The 15,092-nt window shown below is 56.1% G+C and overlaps 1 protein-coding gene across 1 annotated transcript in view; it reads left to right on the top strand.

Moving 5' to 3' along the window:
* The window catches only part of LRP8 (LDL receptor related protein 8), an 89,448-nt gene that overhangs the window by 9,665 nt on the left and 64,691 nt on the right, over positions 1-15,092 (top strand). The window contains exons 3-4 of the mRNA XM_029945827.1: positions 3-111; positions 871-990. Coding sequence (XP_029801687.1) covers positions 3-111; positions 871-990 — 229 coding nt within the window. The remainder of the gene's footprint in view (positions 1-2; positions 112-870; positions 991-15,092) is intronic.

The raw sequence follows: 15,092 nt of genomic DNA on the forward strand, positions 1-15,092 counted from the left end.
GCCCGGAGCGGGGCGCGCTCCGGCCGCTGGCGCTGCTGCTGTTGCTGCTGCTGCAGCTCCAGCATCTCGCGGCGGCGGCGGCGGCTACAGATCCACAGCGCGGCGGCGAAGGTGCGTGAGGCTGGTCCCTGGCCGGGCTCTGCGCCGCCGGAGCCGCCAACAAAGCGCGGCCCGGCGGCTGGGATGCGGGTTGCGCTGGGGCCCCGAGCCGGGCCCTGAGTGGGTTAGGCTTCTCGGGACCCAGCTATCCTTTAATATGCCCTCGACCCCCTCCCCCGCGGCTCCCAGTGTTGTTGGCTCTGCCCTCTGGCACCTGCTCCTGGGGGATGGGGCCAGGCGGGCCGGGAACTTTGCGGGTTGGGGGTGCTCGTGGATGGTTTTGGGTGGGCTGCGTGATTCTCGCCAGTGGGGTTTATTTGACACGCACGTTCCACGGCGGCGCTGAGAGCTCAGCCCGGCGACTTCCCCGCCTGACAATGCGTTTCCGGCGACCCCTGCGCGCGGCGGAGAAAGAGGGGCTGCGTGAGAGGGGGATGTGCCCGCAGCCCCCGGTGCTTGTGTCGCGGCGTGTTCGGGGGCTCCCTGTGGCTTGTGTCTGCGTAGATCTCTGGCAATGGGTCGTGAGTGCGAGTGAGTGTTCTAAATGGGGCTTATACTCAAATCGTGTGACACCAACAGTGTGTTTGGCCTCGTCCTGTCTCGGAGCAGCCCACCATCCCATTGCCATTTCCCCTCCTTCCGGATCGAGGGTGTCCGAGGCCCCCGAGGTCGTTGGCTCCATCATAGCCCCCTTTCCTTCACCCTAGTAGACCCTTCCCCCCAACCAGGTCTGCAGAGGATCCTGCTCACGCCCCTATCTCCCCCGCGCAGGGCCGGTCAAAGAGTGCGAAGAGGACCAATTCCGGTGCCGGAATGAGCGCTGCATCCCCTCCGTGTGGAGGTGCGACGAGGACGACGACTGCTCGGACAACAGCGACGAGGACGACTGCCGTGAGTGGCCGGCGGGGGTGGAAGGGACCGGGGCGGGGGCGCGGGGAGCCTTGCTCAGCGCGCACGTGGCTGCAGCCGCCGCCGGGCCACTTGCGTGGCTCTCTCTGCCAGGAAGCTGCCCAGGCGCCACCTTCCTTAGGGTTGGGTGGCTCTTAGCGACCCAGCGTGAGCTGGGCGGCCAGCGTGTCCTAATAGGGTCGGGGGCGGAGCCCAGGTCGGTGTGGCCCAGGAGGAGGGCGCGCCACGCCCGGGTTGCTGGGCTGGAATTGTGGGCCGGGCCGGGACCGTCCGTGTGCGCGTCTATCTTCCTGTGAGCGGGTCCTCCTGGACTCCTGCGTCGGCCCCTCGGAACGCACCGGTGTTTCAAAGTTACAGGCAATTCCGGGCTTCGCCAGGCTCCTTTTCCTGCTAGGTTTTTGTGAATGAATGGGCTCCCCGGGGCCCCTGATTGGCTAGGCGAGGACCACCCCATAGGCCCCCGAGGCCGGAGTGGCCAATCGTGGAGCAGGCGGGTGTGCAGTTTTCTGGCTCCAAGGGTGCAGAGGCCTTGCCCCTGCCCCGCCCCGGCCACACCCCCGCGTGCATATCCTGGGTTGTAACTGCTAGCAACCGCTTCTTTTCTGCCTAGTCACGGTAAAGAGTTTTATGTGCCATCCTGGTGAGCGGACCGTGCTCTACTGCTAGCCCAGGCATGAGTCATGGGGCAGACTAGGAAGGAGGGGGCCAGGAGGAAGGGTTTGCCTCCTGGAAAGGGCCCGAGGATTCGGAGGCTGCATGTGAACCCTCGGTGGTGGCCACGTGCACGTGGCGGACCTCCTTGGCGGAGTGTGGTGTTTGTACCGTCGGGCGCTACATCTTTGCAAGTTCTTTCTTGGGGTGTTTGTGGTTTCAGATATTTGTGGGACAGAAGTGAGTTAGCAGGCAGTGAAGGAGGGTATTTCCAGGAACAGAAAAACAGGACTCTTCAGAAACAGATGCAGGTGGTCATTATTCATCGTTACCGAGTGCCTGCTGTGTGCCAGCACTGGGGCGCTTTGGACAACAGGCTCACTCCTGCAGGCCAGGGAGGCGTAGGGTCTGCAGGAGGGCAGCAGGTGGGCAGATCCACAGCACCACACAGTGGCAGGAGGGTTAGAGGGACACCTGGACAAGCATTGTGTGGTGAGTCCTTGAGGCTTTTGTGGGGTGTTTTGTTTTGTTTTGTTTACCCTGGGTTTGCCAATCAGCCTCTGGATTCATTCGCAGACCCAACCCAAATCAGAGTTGGTTTTGCATCTTGGCCCGTCTCCTCCTGTCTCCATCTCCTCACCTGACCACTTGGGCTAATCGTTCTTGCCCCGTTTTTGAGGACCAGTTCTAGTAATGTAATTGGAAGTAATGAGACTAATGTGCTAACCATTAGCTGCGTGCTCGCACCGTGGGTAAGCGCTTATCTTGCATAAACTCCTTTAATCTTCTGAACAGCCCTATTTTACAGACTGAAGAAACTGAGGCACTCAGAGATTAAATTGAGCTATTGAGCTGCTAAGTAAGAGCTTGAATTTAATTCTTAGCCCAGTCATAATCCTCACCATTTATTTCCCAGGGCCATTGAAATATGAAAATAGTAGTGCTGGGGTAAAAATACAACAGTAAGTGTCATCCCTGGGAGTTGTTCCGTGGTCCCCTTAGAGCATGAGTGCCAAGGATGAGGCAAGGAAAGGGAAACTGCAAGTCGGGGTTGGTTTTACCTTATCTCCCTGGCTCTGTACAACAACAGTCTTGTGAGGGTTTTTCTTGTCATCCCCGTTAGTAGAATAGGGATGCTATCTCAGAGAAGTTGAGTGATTTGCCCAAGGTCACACAGCTGAGAGTCACAGAACTTGGTCAGGATGTCCACATGCCTCCTAGCTCAGGGGTACTGTCTGCTGTGGTGGGGAGTCTGGTGCAGAAGGACCCAAAAAGGTGATCCAGGAGCTGGAAAGGCATGCTCTGAATGTTGGGCCTGTTGCATTTCAACACCACGTGAAGCTCTGGGCAAGGCGGAGGAGTGGAGGATCAGGTGGACCCCAATGGGGCCAGGAGAGCTCTCGCGGCCAATCTGGGCTCCTGCTTTTCTGCTGAGGTGGATGGAGTGGAGTCACAGCTGAAGAGTAGGTGAACAGAAAAGTAAATGAGGTTGAGGGCTTGGAGTGGGAAGGGTGGGGGCTCTGCTGTTAGTATCAAGTATCAGTCCTTCATGGCTTAGTTTTTCGGAGCGCGTTTCCTCATATGCCACGTGGAACAGCCACTGGGTTATATGGGTGGAAAGTCTTCAGACAGGGTTTGCAGAGAGAAGGGAGTGGATGAGTCCATACCTTCTTAGTAAGGGACTCCAGGAGCCAAAGAGAAATCTTAAAGGGGGGGGGGGTTGGGGTGGCTGGGTTGGGCTACATGTTTGAATGTGCTCTTTCTTCATTGCCTGCTTCCTCGTGTGGGGAGTTCCCCGCATTGTGGTCCGCCTGCCCAAACTGCATTTCCTTGAAGTAGCCTCCCCTCAAGTCTGTTGGCTCCTCCCTGAGCAGTCTCTCTGCCTTATCTCAGACCTCCTCCTTTGGCACTCCAACCCTCCTACCCTGTGAGAGAGCCTGAGCCACCCCACCTCTGGACCTCTCTGGGCCTGCAAAATGGGTGTTGCCCTTTGTCAGTGAAGTCTGTGTGAGGCAGAATGGGTGCAAGGTCCCAGTGGGGCCAGAATGCCGCCCGTGACTACCAATACCTGATGGAGGCTGGAGGGAGGAGGCTTTTATGTTGAGGAGGCCAAGGAAGACTTCCTGAAGGAGGAGACAGCTCAGCCAGGCCTTCAAAGATGATAACTAATATCATTCGCTCAAGGCTTACCATTTAAAAATAGGTGGTGTGGTCCCCATGTTGTGGAGGAGGAAACAGGAGTTCAGAGAGGAGAAATGACTACCCCTCAAAGTCCCACAGCTCCTCAGGGTTGGAGCAAGAACTCAGACCAAGGTCTTCTAAGTCCTGATCTTCGTCCACAGTGAGTGGGACTTGGCACTCACCGGAGACACTGGTGGAGCCGGAGAGGACAGGGAGGTGAGACACTCATGGGGCCTCAGCTCCTGGCTCAGAAGAGCTTCAAAGTGGAGGAAAAGGCTGGAAGCCTGAGGACCAGGCTCAAGGAATTCCAGAGGTGGCCCAGCCAGACATAGTGGGGTGGGATCCCCGGCTGTGGACGTGGGTCACGTAGGCCAATTGGCTCCTTGGCCTGTTTCCTGTTGCTCCTTAGTGTCTGGGGACAGAGACAGGGGTACTGGTCTCCAGCCAGCCCTTCCCTCCCGGAGTAACAGCAACACTAGTGAACACTTTCTGAGCCCTTGCATTGGCCCAGGTGTCGTGCTGAGGTTCCTCACGCGTCACCTCATTATCCTCGGTTCTGTAAAATGGGGCAGGTCTCTCAAGTACCTGTATTAGACCCATTTTACAAAGGAACAGAGCGCCTGAGTAACTAGTCCAAGGGTATCTGATTTTTAAGTGAAATTGCTGAGGTGTGAACACAGGCAGCCAGCTATGGCACCCGTGCCACCCCAAGCACTAGCTGGTGACCTCAGGCAGATCCTCCCAGATCTCCCATTACCCTCTTGAGATGACATCAGGCCTCCCCCATCCCCACCCTCACACCCCCAGCTCTGCGCTCCTCTTTGGGGACGGGCTGGGTGTCTACAGGTAGACTGGGTTTGTGCTCAAATTCTTCCACCTGTTCAGGCTTCTTCCGGTTGCCCTTATTCCCCCAGCTGCCCTCTATCCCAGGTTTAATAAAGAGTGGTTGAAGTGAGGTCTCCCATGGCTGAGAGTTCATTAGCTGGGCAAGGCCAGGCTGCAGGAGCTCCGAGCCTTGCTGGGAAGCAGCCTTGTCAATAATTAAAGCTCGGCCACAGCTCCCAGCTAGGGCTTGCAGCCAGCATCTGGCCTTCAGAGGGCCGCCTGGCCTTGGCCCTGTTCTCACATCCCAGACTCTAGGCCCCGCTTCATCTCCTTTTTGGATGGACTCATCAGACAGACAGTATTACTCCCCTCCGAACTGTGACTTCTCATTTGAGCAGGCAACGCCACCATTCCCAGTCTCCCCGAGGCTCCCACATACCCACAGGATGAAGTCAGCTTAGCCCTCTCTGCATCTGGCTCTCTGTGACTGGCTCCTGTTGCCACTCCCCTCCAGCCTCTTCCTTCGAGCCCATAATGCTGAACTGTAGCTTCTGCCCCACTCTGGCCTCCCTACTGCCTCTCACCTCCAGGCCTTTGCACATGTTGTTTCTTCTGCCTGGGACACTCTTTCTGCTCCCTCCCCTGGCTACCTTCTTATTGCCATCTTAGAAGATTCAGTGCAGGTGTCCCCTCCTCCAGGAAGCCCTTCCTGCTACCCTCTATTCCCAAGGCCAAGATACAAGAGTAAAGAGAGTGAGAAGGGACTTAGGGAGCCATGTTGAAATCATAACTCAGTGGGGCCCTAAATCAGACACACGTGGTTTTCTACCCCAGCTGTGACCTTTGTTTTCTAGGCCTTGGGGGTGATGATGGTCTCTCCTTCCCAAAGGTATTCTGAGAATTATGTGCCAATGAGACAATGTGCCTGGTGAGCAGCAGGTGTTCAATGAGTGGTATTAGGTGTGATGGTTCTTGGAGGGAGGAGCTTCACTGAGATCTCTAGGAACCTGACTGCTGGGGCTCTCTGCGGGCTACCCAAGACCCCCCTGCCCCCTGCCTCCATTTGCTTAGCCAGATGTCTGAACTTCCTGCACTGGGGCTTGCCTCAGCCAGTGGGTTGCCCAGTAATGGTAGATGTGGTCCCAAGGACCTGGAAGTGGCAGGAAGGTGTCCGAGGAGTGGCTGCGGGAAGAAATAGTCAAACAGGCTTGATTGGTCTCAGTGGACGAGTGGCCTGGGGCCCTGGGAGAGGCAGAGGATGGCTTCCCTCAGGCCCCGTGTTGGTCCCAAGGCTGGTTTCAGTCCTGTCTGGCCTGTGTTCCTTTCCTTCTGGTTGTGCCTGCGAGAGGAAGGAAGCCCTACAGACCTCTGGCTCTGCCCAGCAGGTTTAGCTTCCGCCTTCTAGAGCCAGGCCTGTGGCCCAGGGCCAGTCCCTGAGGCCTTGGGAGTGTCTGCTGAAGACAGTCCCTCAGGGTCTTCCCACAGGCCCTCCCCCTCCCCGATGGAGTTGTGCTCTGTGAGCCCCTTGCTTTCTCAAAGACTGCAGCCAGCACCCAACCCCCCCCCCCCAGGGCAGTAGGCCTCAGGGTTGGTGGGCAGCTAGCTCCACAGTTTTTCCCTCCCTGGGGAAATACCAGCAGCAGGTGAAGCCAGAGAGATGTCCCCTGGGGAGACGATATGGAGCAGGAGCGTGTAGGACCTGGTTGTGCCCCCTCAAGCCGTATAACCAAAAGGTTACATGGAATCCAGCTCTCCTTGCTCCAGGGGTAGTAGTCAGAGCCCTGGGCCAGCTCCACCTCTAGGAAGCCAGACTTGGGGCCCTACTTCTTTTTTTCAAATTTTTATTCTTGATTATTTTTGAGAGAGACAGAGAGAGACAGAGAGAGAAGGGCAGAGAGAGAGGGAGACAGAATCCACAAAGCAGGCTCCAGGCTCTGAGCTGTCAGCACAGAGCCCGACCAGGGGCCCAAACCCATGAACCACCAGATCATGACCTGTGCCAAACTTGGACGCTCAACTGGCTGAACCACCCAGGTGCCCCGCGGCCCCACTTCTAAGCAGCGCTGGTAACACCTGCCCCTCACCTTTCCCAGATCTTGCATATCCAGATCACTGGGTCTTTGAGGGCCTGATGGAGATGCCACCCCTGGCCGGGTTGCCTTCTCCCACCCCTTGTCCTCCAGCTCTCCTGTGCCTGAACTCCTACAACATGTCCTGGTTCTTCCCCCAGCCTCAGATCCTCTTCCACATTGTCCACTCAGCCAACCTTATGCTGGGCACTAGGGATTCTAAAAGAAGTAGTTCCCTAGAGGGAATTGCTCCTAACAGACATTGGCTACTTAACCCATGTCTGGCACCACATTGGGCAATTTGCATTCATTAGCTTTGCTACTCACAACCCTGTGGGGGTCATTTTCTTATTATTCCCATTTTAATGTGTTTTTTTTTTTGAGAGAGACAGAGAGAGAGCGTGCGCAAACAAAGAAGGATCAGAGAGAGAGAGAGAGAGAGAGAGAGATAGAATCTGAAGCAGGCTCCAGGCTCTGAGCTAGCTGTCAGCACAGAGCCTGATGTGGGGCTCGAACCCCCAAACTGTGAGATCATGACCTGAGCTGAAGCCAGACACTTAACCAACTGAGCCACCCAGGTGCCTCTATTATTCCCATTTTAAAGATGATGAAACTAAGGCTCAAAGAGAAGTCACTTGGCAAGGTCATGAGGTTGCAGTGGTGGAGCCAGGCTTTGATTCAAGTCTGTCTCCTCTGGAGCCAGGACACTTCCTTAGACTCTTCCTTTCCCAAATTGGGGTCAGAGGGCAGGGGGCTCTGAGGATGCAGAGAAAGTGGGTTAGTAGCTGTGATGTCCAGCATTGCCTCCCTAGGCTACAGATTTCTGGCCTGGGAGGGACTCTGTTCTCTGGAGACCCCTGTGGAGCACCCTCATGGAGCACCAATGTACGGTACTCCTTGTGTGGCCTCCCACAGGTGTGACCCTCCACCGTCTCCAAGGCCTCTCTTGGCCATTGCCTGTGAGGTGGAGATTACTGTTCCACCTGTACAGATAGGGAAACTGAGGACCTGGCAAACTGTCACTGATACAGGTGCGTTGCTCTAGGAGTGGAAGGATGTTTCCTCCAGGAAGGTTCAAGAGGCCAAGTCATCAGGACCGTCCATCGAGACCAAAGCATGGTCTTCATTTCTCTGAGCCTCCCATGCACGTCCTTGATTCTAGGTCTTTGCACCTGCTTCCCTGATGACCAGCCATCCTTCAATGCCTAGCTTGTGGCTACCTCTGTGAAGCCTTCCCCAGCTCTCCAACCTCTTCTGTGTCTAGATGCCCATGGCTTTGTGCGCCCTTGTCATAGCCCATCATAGGAAGTCCAGGTTACTAGGGAGCATCTGAGCAATTTGAGGTGACGCACAGGGTCTGGCACAGAGGAAGTGTTTGGAGGATGGCATGTGGATGAATAAACATGATGGAGGAAATGTGACCTACTTTTGAGGGTGAGAAGCTGATATGAATCAGGTGCAGGGCCCTTGAGGACCAAGAAGGGAGGTGGGTATCTACTTGAGGGACCTTAGGCCCCCTCTTATGAGCTGGGTCACTTGAAGCCCAGAGAGTGCCAGTGGCTTATTGGCAGTCACACAGGCCCTGGGCTGCCTCTTTGCTTGTGCAAGTGGGCTTCTCAGTGCCCAGCCTGCAAACTTGGGTGCTTTTCCAGTGCTAGACTTCAGAAGCTGAAACCAAGGCCCTGGTGTCCAGATATCGGCCCTACATGTCACCAGGGACCCATTCTCAGAACCAGGGTGACCTCACTGCCTGGGCTGGACTTGAGTCAAGACAGTATACTCCCCCCTTCCACCTGCCACCCCTGGCCACTCTCTTCCCTGCTGGGTCAGGGAGCAAGGTGTTCTCAGGATGAGGGCTGGGCACAGCCGTCCGCACAAGAAGTGGCTTGGGCTCCCGCCCTGGGCCCTACCTGCCCCTGTATTGCTCCTCCAAAACCATGTTAATTCTATAGAAGTTAATGAGTGTGCTTGCCGCTGAGGACTTTCTCCTGCAAGACCCCCTCCAGCCAGTCCTGTAAAGGATCATCACCGCACTTCACAAAAGGAAGAGCTGAGGCTGCATGAGATGAGGCTACTTGCTCCGGGCAGCCCGGCTGGCCCATGGCAGGACTGGGCCACGCCTGTCTGGCTGCAGTCTATCACAAGTGAGAGGAAGTCATATGCGCTCACACATCCCAGTCACAACAACAGCGAGGGTGGCCCAAGGGGCCTTGCTTCCTTTCCAGGCACCCCAGGCATCCCTCTTTTGCCAGCCCCTGCCAGTGGGTTACGAGCTCCCTCCTGAGCGTCTCTGGCCCCTGTGGCCCTCAAGCAGGAACCGGGCCCCTGAGCAGCAGTTTTAATCCCCAGCCATGACTGTCCAGCTCCTCTCATAAGCTGCTGAATGTCACAGACTCCAGGATAGCCCCTCAGCCCGAGTGGTTCAGGAAGGGGCCCTTCTGCACCTGGTGTGACCTCTGTGTCCCTGGCAGGACCTAGCCCAGAGGCCCACAAGCTGACCACTTGGGGATATAGAGCCCAGCATACATTAGGCCCCTCTGGATGCCCTCTGGTGACTGGGAGAGCCCCCCAGGAGAGGCAGAGCCGTGAGGCTCCCGGTTCCCGTGACCTCTCATGCCTTCTACATGTAGCCTGCCCCTTAGAACATGGAAGAACAGACAGCCCAAAGCCTCTCTGGGGACTACCAGGCTGGGTCCGTGAGAGTGGTCCTGTGGCCAGCCTCCTCCCCTGGCCACTGGCCTTGAGGTGCCCCAGGGAACTGTATCTCAGCCACTATGGAGACGATTTCTTTCTTTTAATTTTTTTAATGTTTATTCATTTTTGAGAGAAAGAGAGTGCAGCCAGCAGGGACAGAGAGCGAAAGAGGGAGAGACTGAATCTGAGGCAGGCTCCAGGCTCTGAGCTCACCACAGAGCCTGATATGGAGCTTGAACTCACGAACCATGAGATCATGCTCTAAGCCAAAGTCAGACACTTAACCGACTGAGCCAGCCAGGAGCCCCTGGAGACTATTTCAATCCCAGCACTGTCAGCCTGTTAGAACCTCAGTATGGCCTTTTTCAGTTTAGGCCTCATGGCCACCCTGGGAAGGAGGTGGTGCAGGAGTTAATTATCACCCCCATTTTCCTGATGAGGAAGTTGAGGCTGAGGGAAGGCATGGGGCTCCCCAGGGCCACACCGTTAGTTGCTCAAACCAAAACCCACCTCAATTGATTTTTTTAATGTTTATTTATTTATTTTTGAGAGAGAGAGAGAGAGCGAGCGAGCGAGCGAGCGAGCACGTACAAGTCAGGGAGGGGCAGAGAGAGAGGGAGACACAGAATCCGAAGCAGGCTCCAGGCTCTGAGCTGTCAGCACAGAGCCCGACCTGGGGCTTGAACTCATGAACCATGAGATCACCACCCAAGCCAAAGTCAGACACTCAGCCGACTGAGCCACCCAGGTGCCCCCCAACTCCATTGATTTATTTTTCCAATGGAAATAACTTTGATCGTATAAAAGTAATTTTGTACTTGTAATTTTAAGAAAAACAAGCACAGAGAGGCAAAAAGAGGAAGGTGACAGTCAGCCTTGGTTATAACATTATGTAAGCAGCATCTCCTACCAGAGGTTTTTCTCTGCTTGTATGCCGGTGTGCATCAGCACACGTATTTTTTTCTTTTAACAAAAATGAGGATATGTTAATGCTAATTGTTTTCTTCCCACGTGCAGCATGACTTTGTCAATAACAGTAGAATCATATCATTGTTTTCCAGGGCCAGTCAGTCATCCAATGCAGGAATCTTCCATAACTTACCTATACGATTCCCTATTGATAGATGTGTGTTTAGTTGCTTCTGTTTCTTGTCCTGTTCTACACAGCGCTGGGATATGCATCCTTGTACTGTATATCTTTGTGCATTCGTCCTGAAGATGGATTCTTAGGAAAGACATTGCTGAGCACATCCATTTTCATCCTTACCAGGGTGCTCTCTCGAGGTGATGCTTTCCCTCCTCCCTGCCACACCCCTAAACCCCCACAGCCCTTCCCAGCCAGCCAGACAGCCCGCAGGACCTCCTGGAGCACAGGGCCCTCTCATCTCGTCCCCGTGGGGCAGACAAAGTAGCCATATCTGGGCCACACCAAGCAAAGCAAGGAGAAAGGACAACTGTGTTCTGGCCTCAAGGACTCTCCACCCCCACCCAAGAAAACCAAAGGGAACAAAACCAGTCTTCATTCTTCTCCAGATATTTGTAGAATCCATTCCCACATCATTATAATAGTTGCTCTGTATCAGCCTCTAACCCTGGGCTGAGTAACCCTGGGCAAGTGTCTCTCCTTCTCTGAACTTTATTTCCCCTTTACCCATTGGTCCTTGACCCACCTGCACTATAACCAGCAATCCAAGCAGGCTTCTCTCTGGAGCTGGGTCAGGGCCAGTCCTTGTCTGGGGGTGGAGGGCCTGTGCCCTTTGAGCTCCTTACTGCCTGGGAAGGGTTAGAACGGGGGCATTGCTGGCGTGATGGGTGGATTCTGGGCAGGCAGATGGAGGGCAGTGAACCTTGTAGGATCTCCTTCCAGAACTCAGCCCCGAGGCCCAGGTTCCTTGGGCCACTTTCTCTTCTGCCTTTTTCCTGTGCCTATGATTGTACTGGGTACAGTGGAGTAATGGGCAAAAACAGACCCACGAGCCCCATGACTAGCTGGGGTCCCTGGTATGGGTCTTCTATTCTGAGCGTTGGATCCTCAGTCTGTGAAACAGGATAATAAGCCCATGTCTCAGAGGTGTGCAGGCTGATGTCCTGCTCAGAACCTGGCCCTGAAATTGAGCATCCCTGTTCCCCTTCCCTAGCCTGTGATCCCTGCCCAGGGAATGGCCAAGCAGAAGGGACTGTCAGCAGCTTCCCTCTTCCTCCACCAAGGACACAGAGGAGCCGCTGCCGGAACGGCAGCAGGAGAGATGTAGGTCAACTGGCCAGTTGGGAGAACTCGGCTGCCTGGGAGTGCAGCAGCTTCTCAGACTGGGAGGGTCCGGGGGAACCCTGCCACGGCTCCCATCTGCTTTGGGGGCCCCAGGGCGACTGCTTCCAGGGTGGCCTCAGGGAGCCGGCTAAGCAGAGGGGGCCCAGGAGAATTGGTTAACCAGAGGGTCTGGCATGGTTAGTTGTCCAAAAAGGGCCGGAGTTCACCAACAAGGCCAGGTTAACATCAGAGAGCTGGCAGCTGATGAGAGGCAGGAAGGCCCCGTTGGGGCCAGGTTAAGCTGCTCTAGTGAATAGCTGGAGGCCAAGGGTGGGCTTTCCTGGTGGCCTGAATCCAGGGACATTCAGGCCAGTGCTCGTCCCTCCCTCCTTTACTTCCTGGACCCCCAGCTGCCATCTGCTGCCCTGTCAGCCACAGAGCTCTCTCTCAGCCGTGTGCACCAACATACATATGTGTGTATAGGTGTGTGCGCTCCACGAGGGGGGTGTGCAGCAGGGGGGAGGTGACTATTCTGGATATACGATGGCTGCGGGGTCAGGGTGACGTTCTTCCTCCCACGCCCGCCAAGACAGCCGAGACAGCCAAAGCCAAAGTCCCCCGCTGGGTGTTTGTGGCAGAGAATTATTTGTAGCTGGAGAGGCGCCAGCAGTCTCTGTTCCCAGCCTGCCCCCTGCCACGCCACAGCAGTCCCTCCCCGCCAGTGCCCCCCCCCCCCCCCCCCGCCCTCTGTCCAGCCCCCCACCCACCCCTACCCCAAGGCTGAGACTGTTGTAAACTCTGACCCAGATGACAGGCCCACCTCTGCCCCACCCCAGCTCCCACCTTGCCGAGTGACATCGGCAGGTCTCTGCCTCTCTTGGGGTCTCTGCTCATTAGGAGTTGGGCATCCCTCTCAGACCCAGTTCTCTGGGTAGCTTTTGTTTTCCCCTAAGAGCCAGGGTGTTCATAGGAGCCGGAGTCCATCATGGCCAGGCTCAAGGCTGTGAGGGTGCAAGGAGCTGCCCCTTCCTGAGGCCCAGGAGTTCCAGATCAGGGGCTGTGAACTCCAATCCCTCACACGGGGGACGTGGCCTAAACCATATAAAATGCACGACATCCACTTGGGAGTTTCTCTCTGTTTATTTTCTTGCTGAGTGTGACTAGACTGATTCTTTAATACCTGTGAACTAGCCAGACAGACTTCTTGCCAGCTACACGGTGATGGTCACCTCGCCCCTGCCCCTGCTCTGTCCCCTGCCTGCCACAGCTGCCTCTCCTCAAGGGGCAGGAATAAGCATGCCCACTGACCCAGTGCCAGCCAGACCTGGCTTTCCCCTGTATTTCTTCTGCATTCTAGTTGGGGGCCCTCCTGCAAGTGCCTTGAACCTGAACCTCAGACAATGAGCAATAAGTAGTCCCTGGCCTTTGCACAGCACCTGAAACCTCATTGGGTCCCACAGGGCCAGGAACTAGGCCTCATCAGCCCACAGGGGACTGCCAGCCTGTGTGGTTACAGCCCCTGGTCTCTTTGCCACCTCCTCCCCCAGACCCTCGGCCTCCCCCTCCCTGGCCTGGCCTTGCCCACACTTGCAGATTCTGTGCTGGGAGCTGAGGGCTCTGTCAGCCAATTGAACCCTGTGGAGAGCCAGTCCCTCCGGGCTCTCAGTGTCACGACCCCAGGAGCCTGAGACCCTCTCCTCATCACTACTTGCTGAGTGATCTGGACAAGTCTCTGCCCTTCCCTGTGCCTCAGTCTCCCCATCTGTACTGGGAGAGAGTTCAGGTTGGATCTGGAGTTTGTGTTCCCGTGGGCAGCTTTTGAAGTTCTGGCCTGGCCAAAGCGTGGTCTGAGTCTGGCCTAGACCTCTGGGTGCTGTGCAGTTAGGTGGGAGGCACAGATGTGAAGACTCCTTGGCCCCCCCTCCCCCCCCACCGCTGACTGCTACTGTGTGCGTGCATCCGTAAGAGGCTCCATTTCGACACATGTAACAGTAGGGCCGTGAGCCAGGAGGCCTGGGGGCAAGTCCCTACTTTACTTCTTCCTAGCTGGGGGACCCTGGGCAAGTTACTTCACGTCTCTGAGCCCTTGTCTCATCTGTAAAATGGAGCCATCAACCCTCCCCCACAAGGTGGGTGGAGGACTGTGTGAGTTAATTTAGGAAGAACATGGAGAGTGGGGCCTTGTGCATAGTCAGCGCTCAATTCAAGATTTGCTAGGTGTATGTAGACTTCCTTCTCTGAGCCTCCATCTCCTGTTGGTCCTTCAGGAATTCCCTCCTGTGCCGGGCTGCTGTGCTGTTGCGTGCAGTGGGTGGAGTCAGGGGGCCCCCAAAAAGGCTCCTTTGTCCCCGCTTCTTCCCTGTGGCCCCAGGCCAGAACTTACTGTCCTAATTTAATTAGGAAGAGTCCTTCCAGGGACTTCATTAGGAAATGAGTCCAGAGCCTCAGAGACCTCTGGGAGGGGTGGGGCGCAGGAGGAGGCTGCATTGTGTCTGACCCTGCCCAGCCCTTGGCGCTGTGCTCCAGATGTGCCCAGGAAGATAGGGTGCTCGGTCCGTTAGACCCATGACACGGAGTGTGGGCAGCTGGGGCCTCCATCCTCTGTCCCCTGCACCACCCCCGCTCCAGGTAGGGGTGGGGAAGGTTGAGAGAGATTTCTCTGGTTCTGCTCTGCCCACTGCTGGTATCCGTTGTCCCCAGCCTGGCACAGAGCAGGCCTTGGTGAGCATGTGTTCAGTGAATGGATGAGTGATCTGTGGCTCCTGGGGCTGGAACTGCAGCCTCCTTTGGCCAGAGGAGCCTTCCCATCCCCTCCCAATGCAGGAACTCCCTCAGCAGCCCTGGAGGTTCGAGTGGGGGGGTGTCCAACTTCTGCCCGAATACCTCCAGGGACAGGGAGCACACTAATTGACCAGATAACTTCTTCTGTTCCTGGGTAGCTCTTCCTGTTAGAAAAGCTGTTCTCCTTTTCAATAAGACGAGCCCTGCCTCCTGTGGCCAGCTCTATTTCTGGGGCCTCTGCTCCAAGGGACTGCCTCGCCCCTTCACCCCGCAAGCCTGCTCAGTGTCCCTTCCCAGCTGTGACAGCTGACATGTCATGAGACCTTAGGTAAGGCTCGTTCCCCTCTTGAGCCACTGCGGCTTGGGGCTGGGCAGGCTGCACACTCTGAGGCTCTATAAATGCTGGCCACCTCCTGTGACTGTGACCTGCTTCCCAGGACAGTGGAGAGCTTTCCAAGACAGCTGTGCCATACCTAGACATAAAGTGACATCTTGGTCTCCTAGTTAGCAGGGCAGCAATTCCTGGATCCACAGTGACCTGCGACCCAGCACATAAGCACTCCGGGCTATTGGGGGGGCGGGGCTCTTCTGCCTGGGACCAGTTCACGGCATGGACACCACTCAGTTAGGAACCT

This window comes from Suricata suricatta, chromosome 8, assembly GCF_006229205.1.
Source record: "Suricata suricatta isolate VVHF042 chromosome 8, meerkat_22Aug2017_6uvM2_HiC, whole genome shotgun sequence".
Lineage (NCBI taxonomy): Eukaryota > Metazoa > Chordata > Mammalia > Carnivora > Herpestidae > Suricata > Suricata suricatta.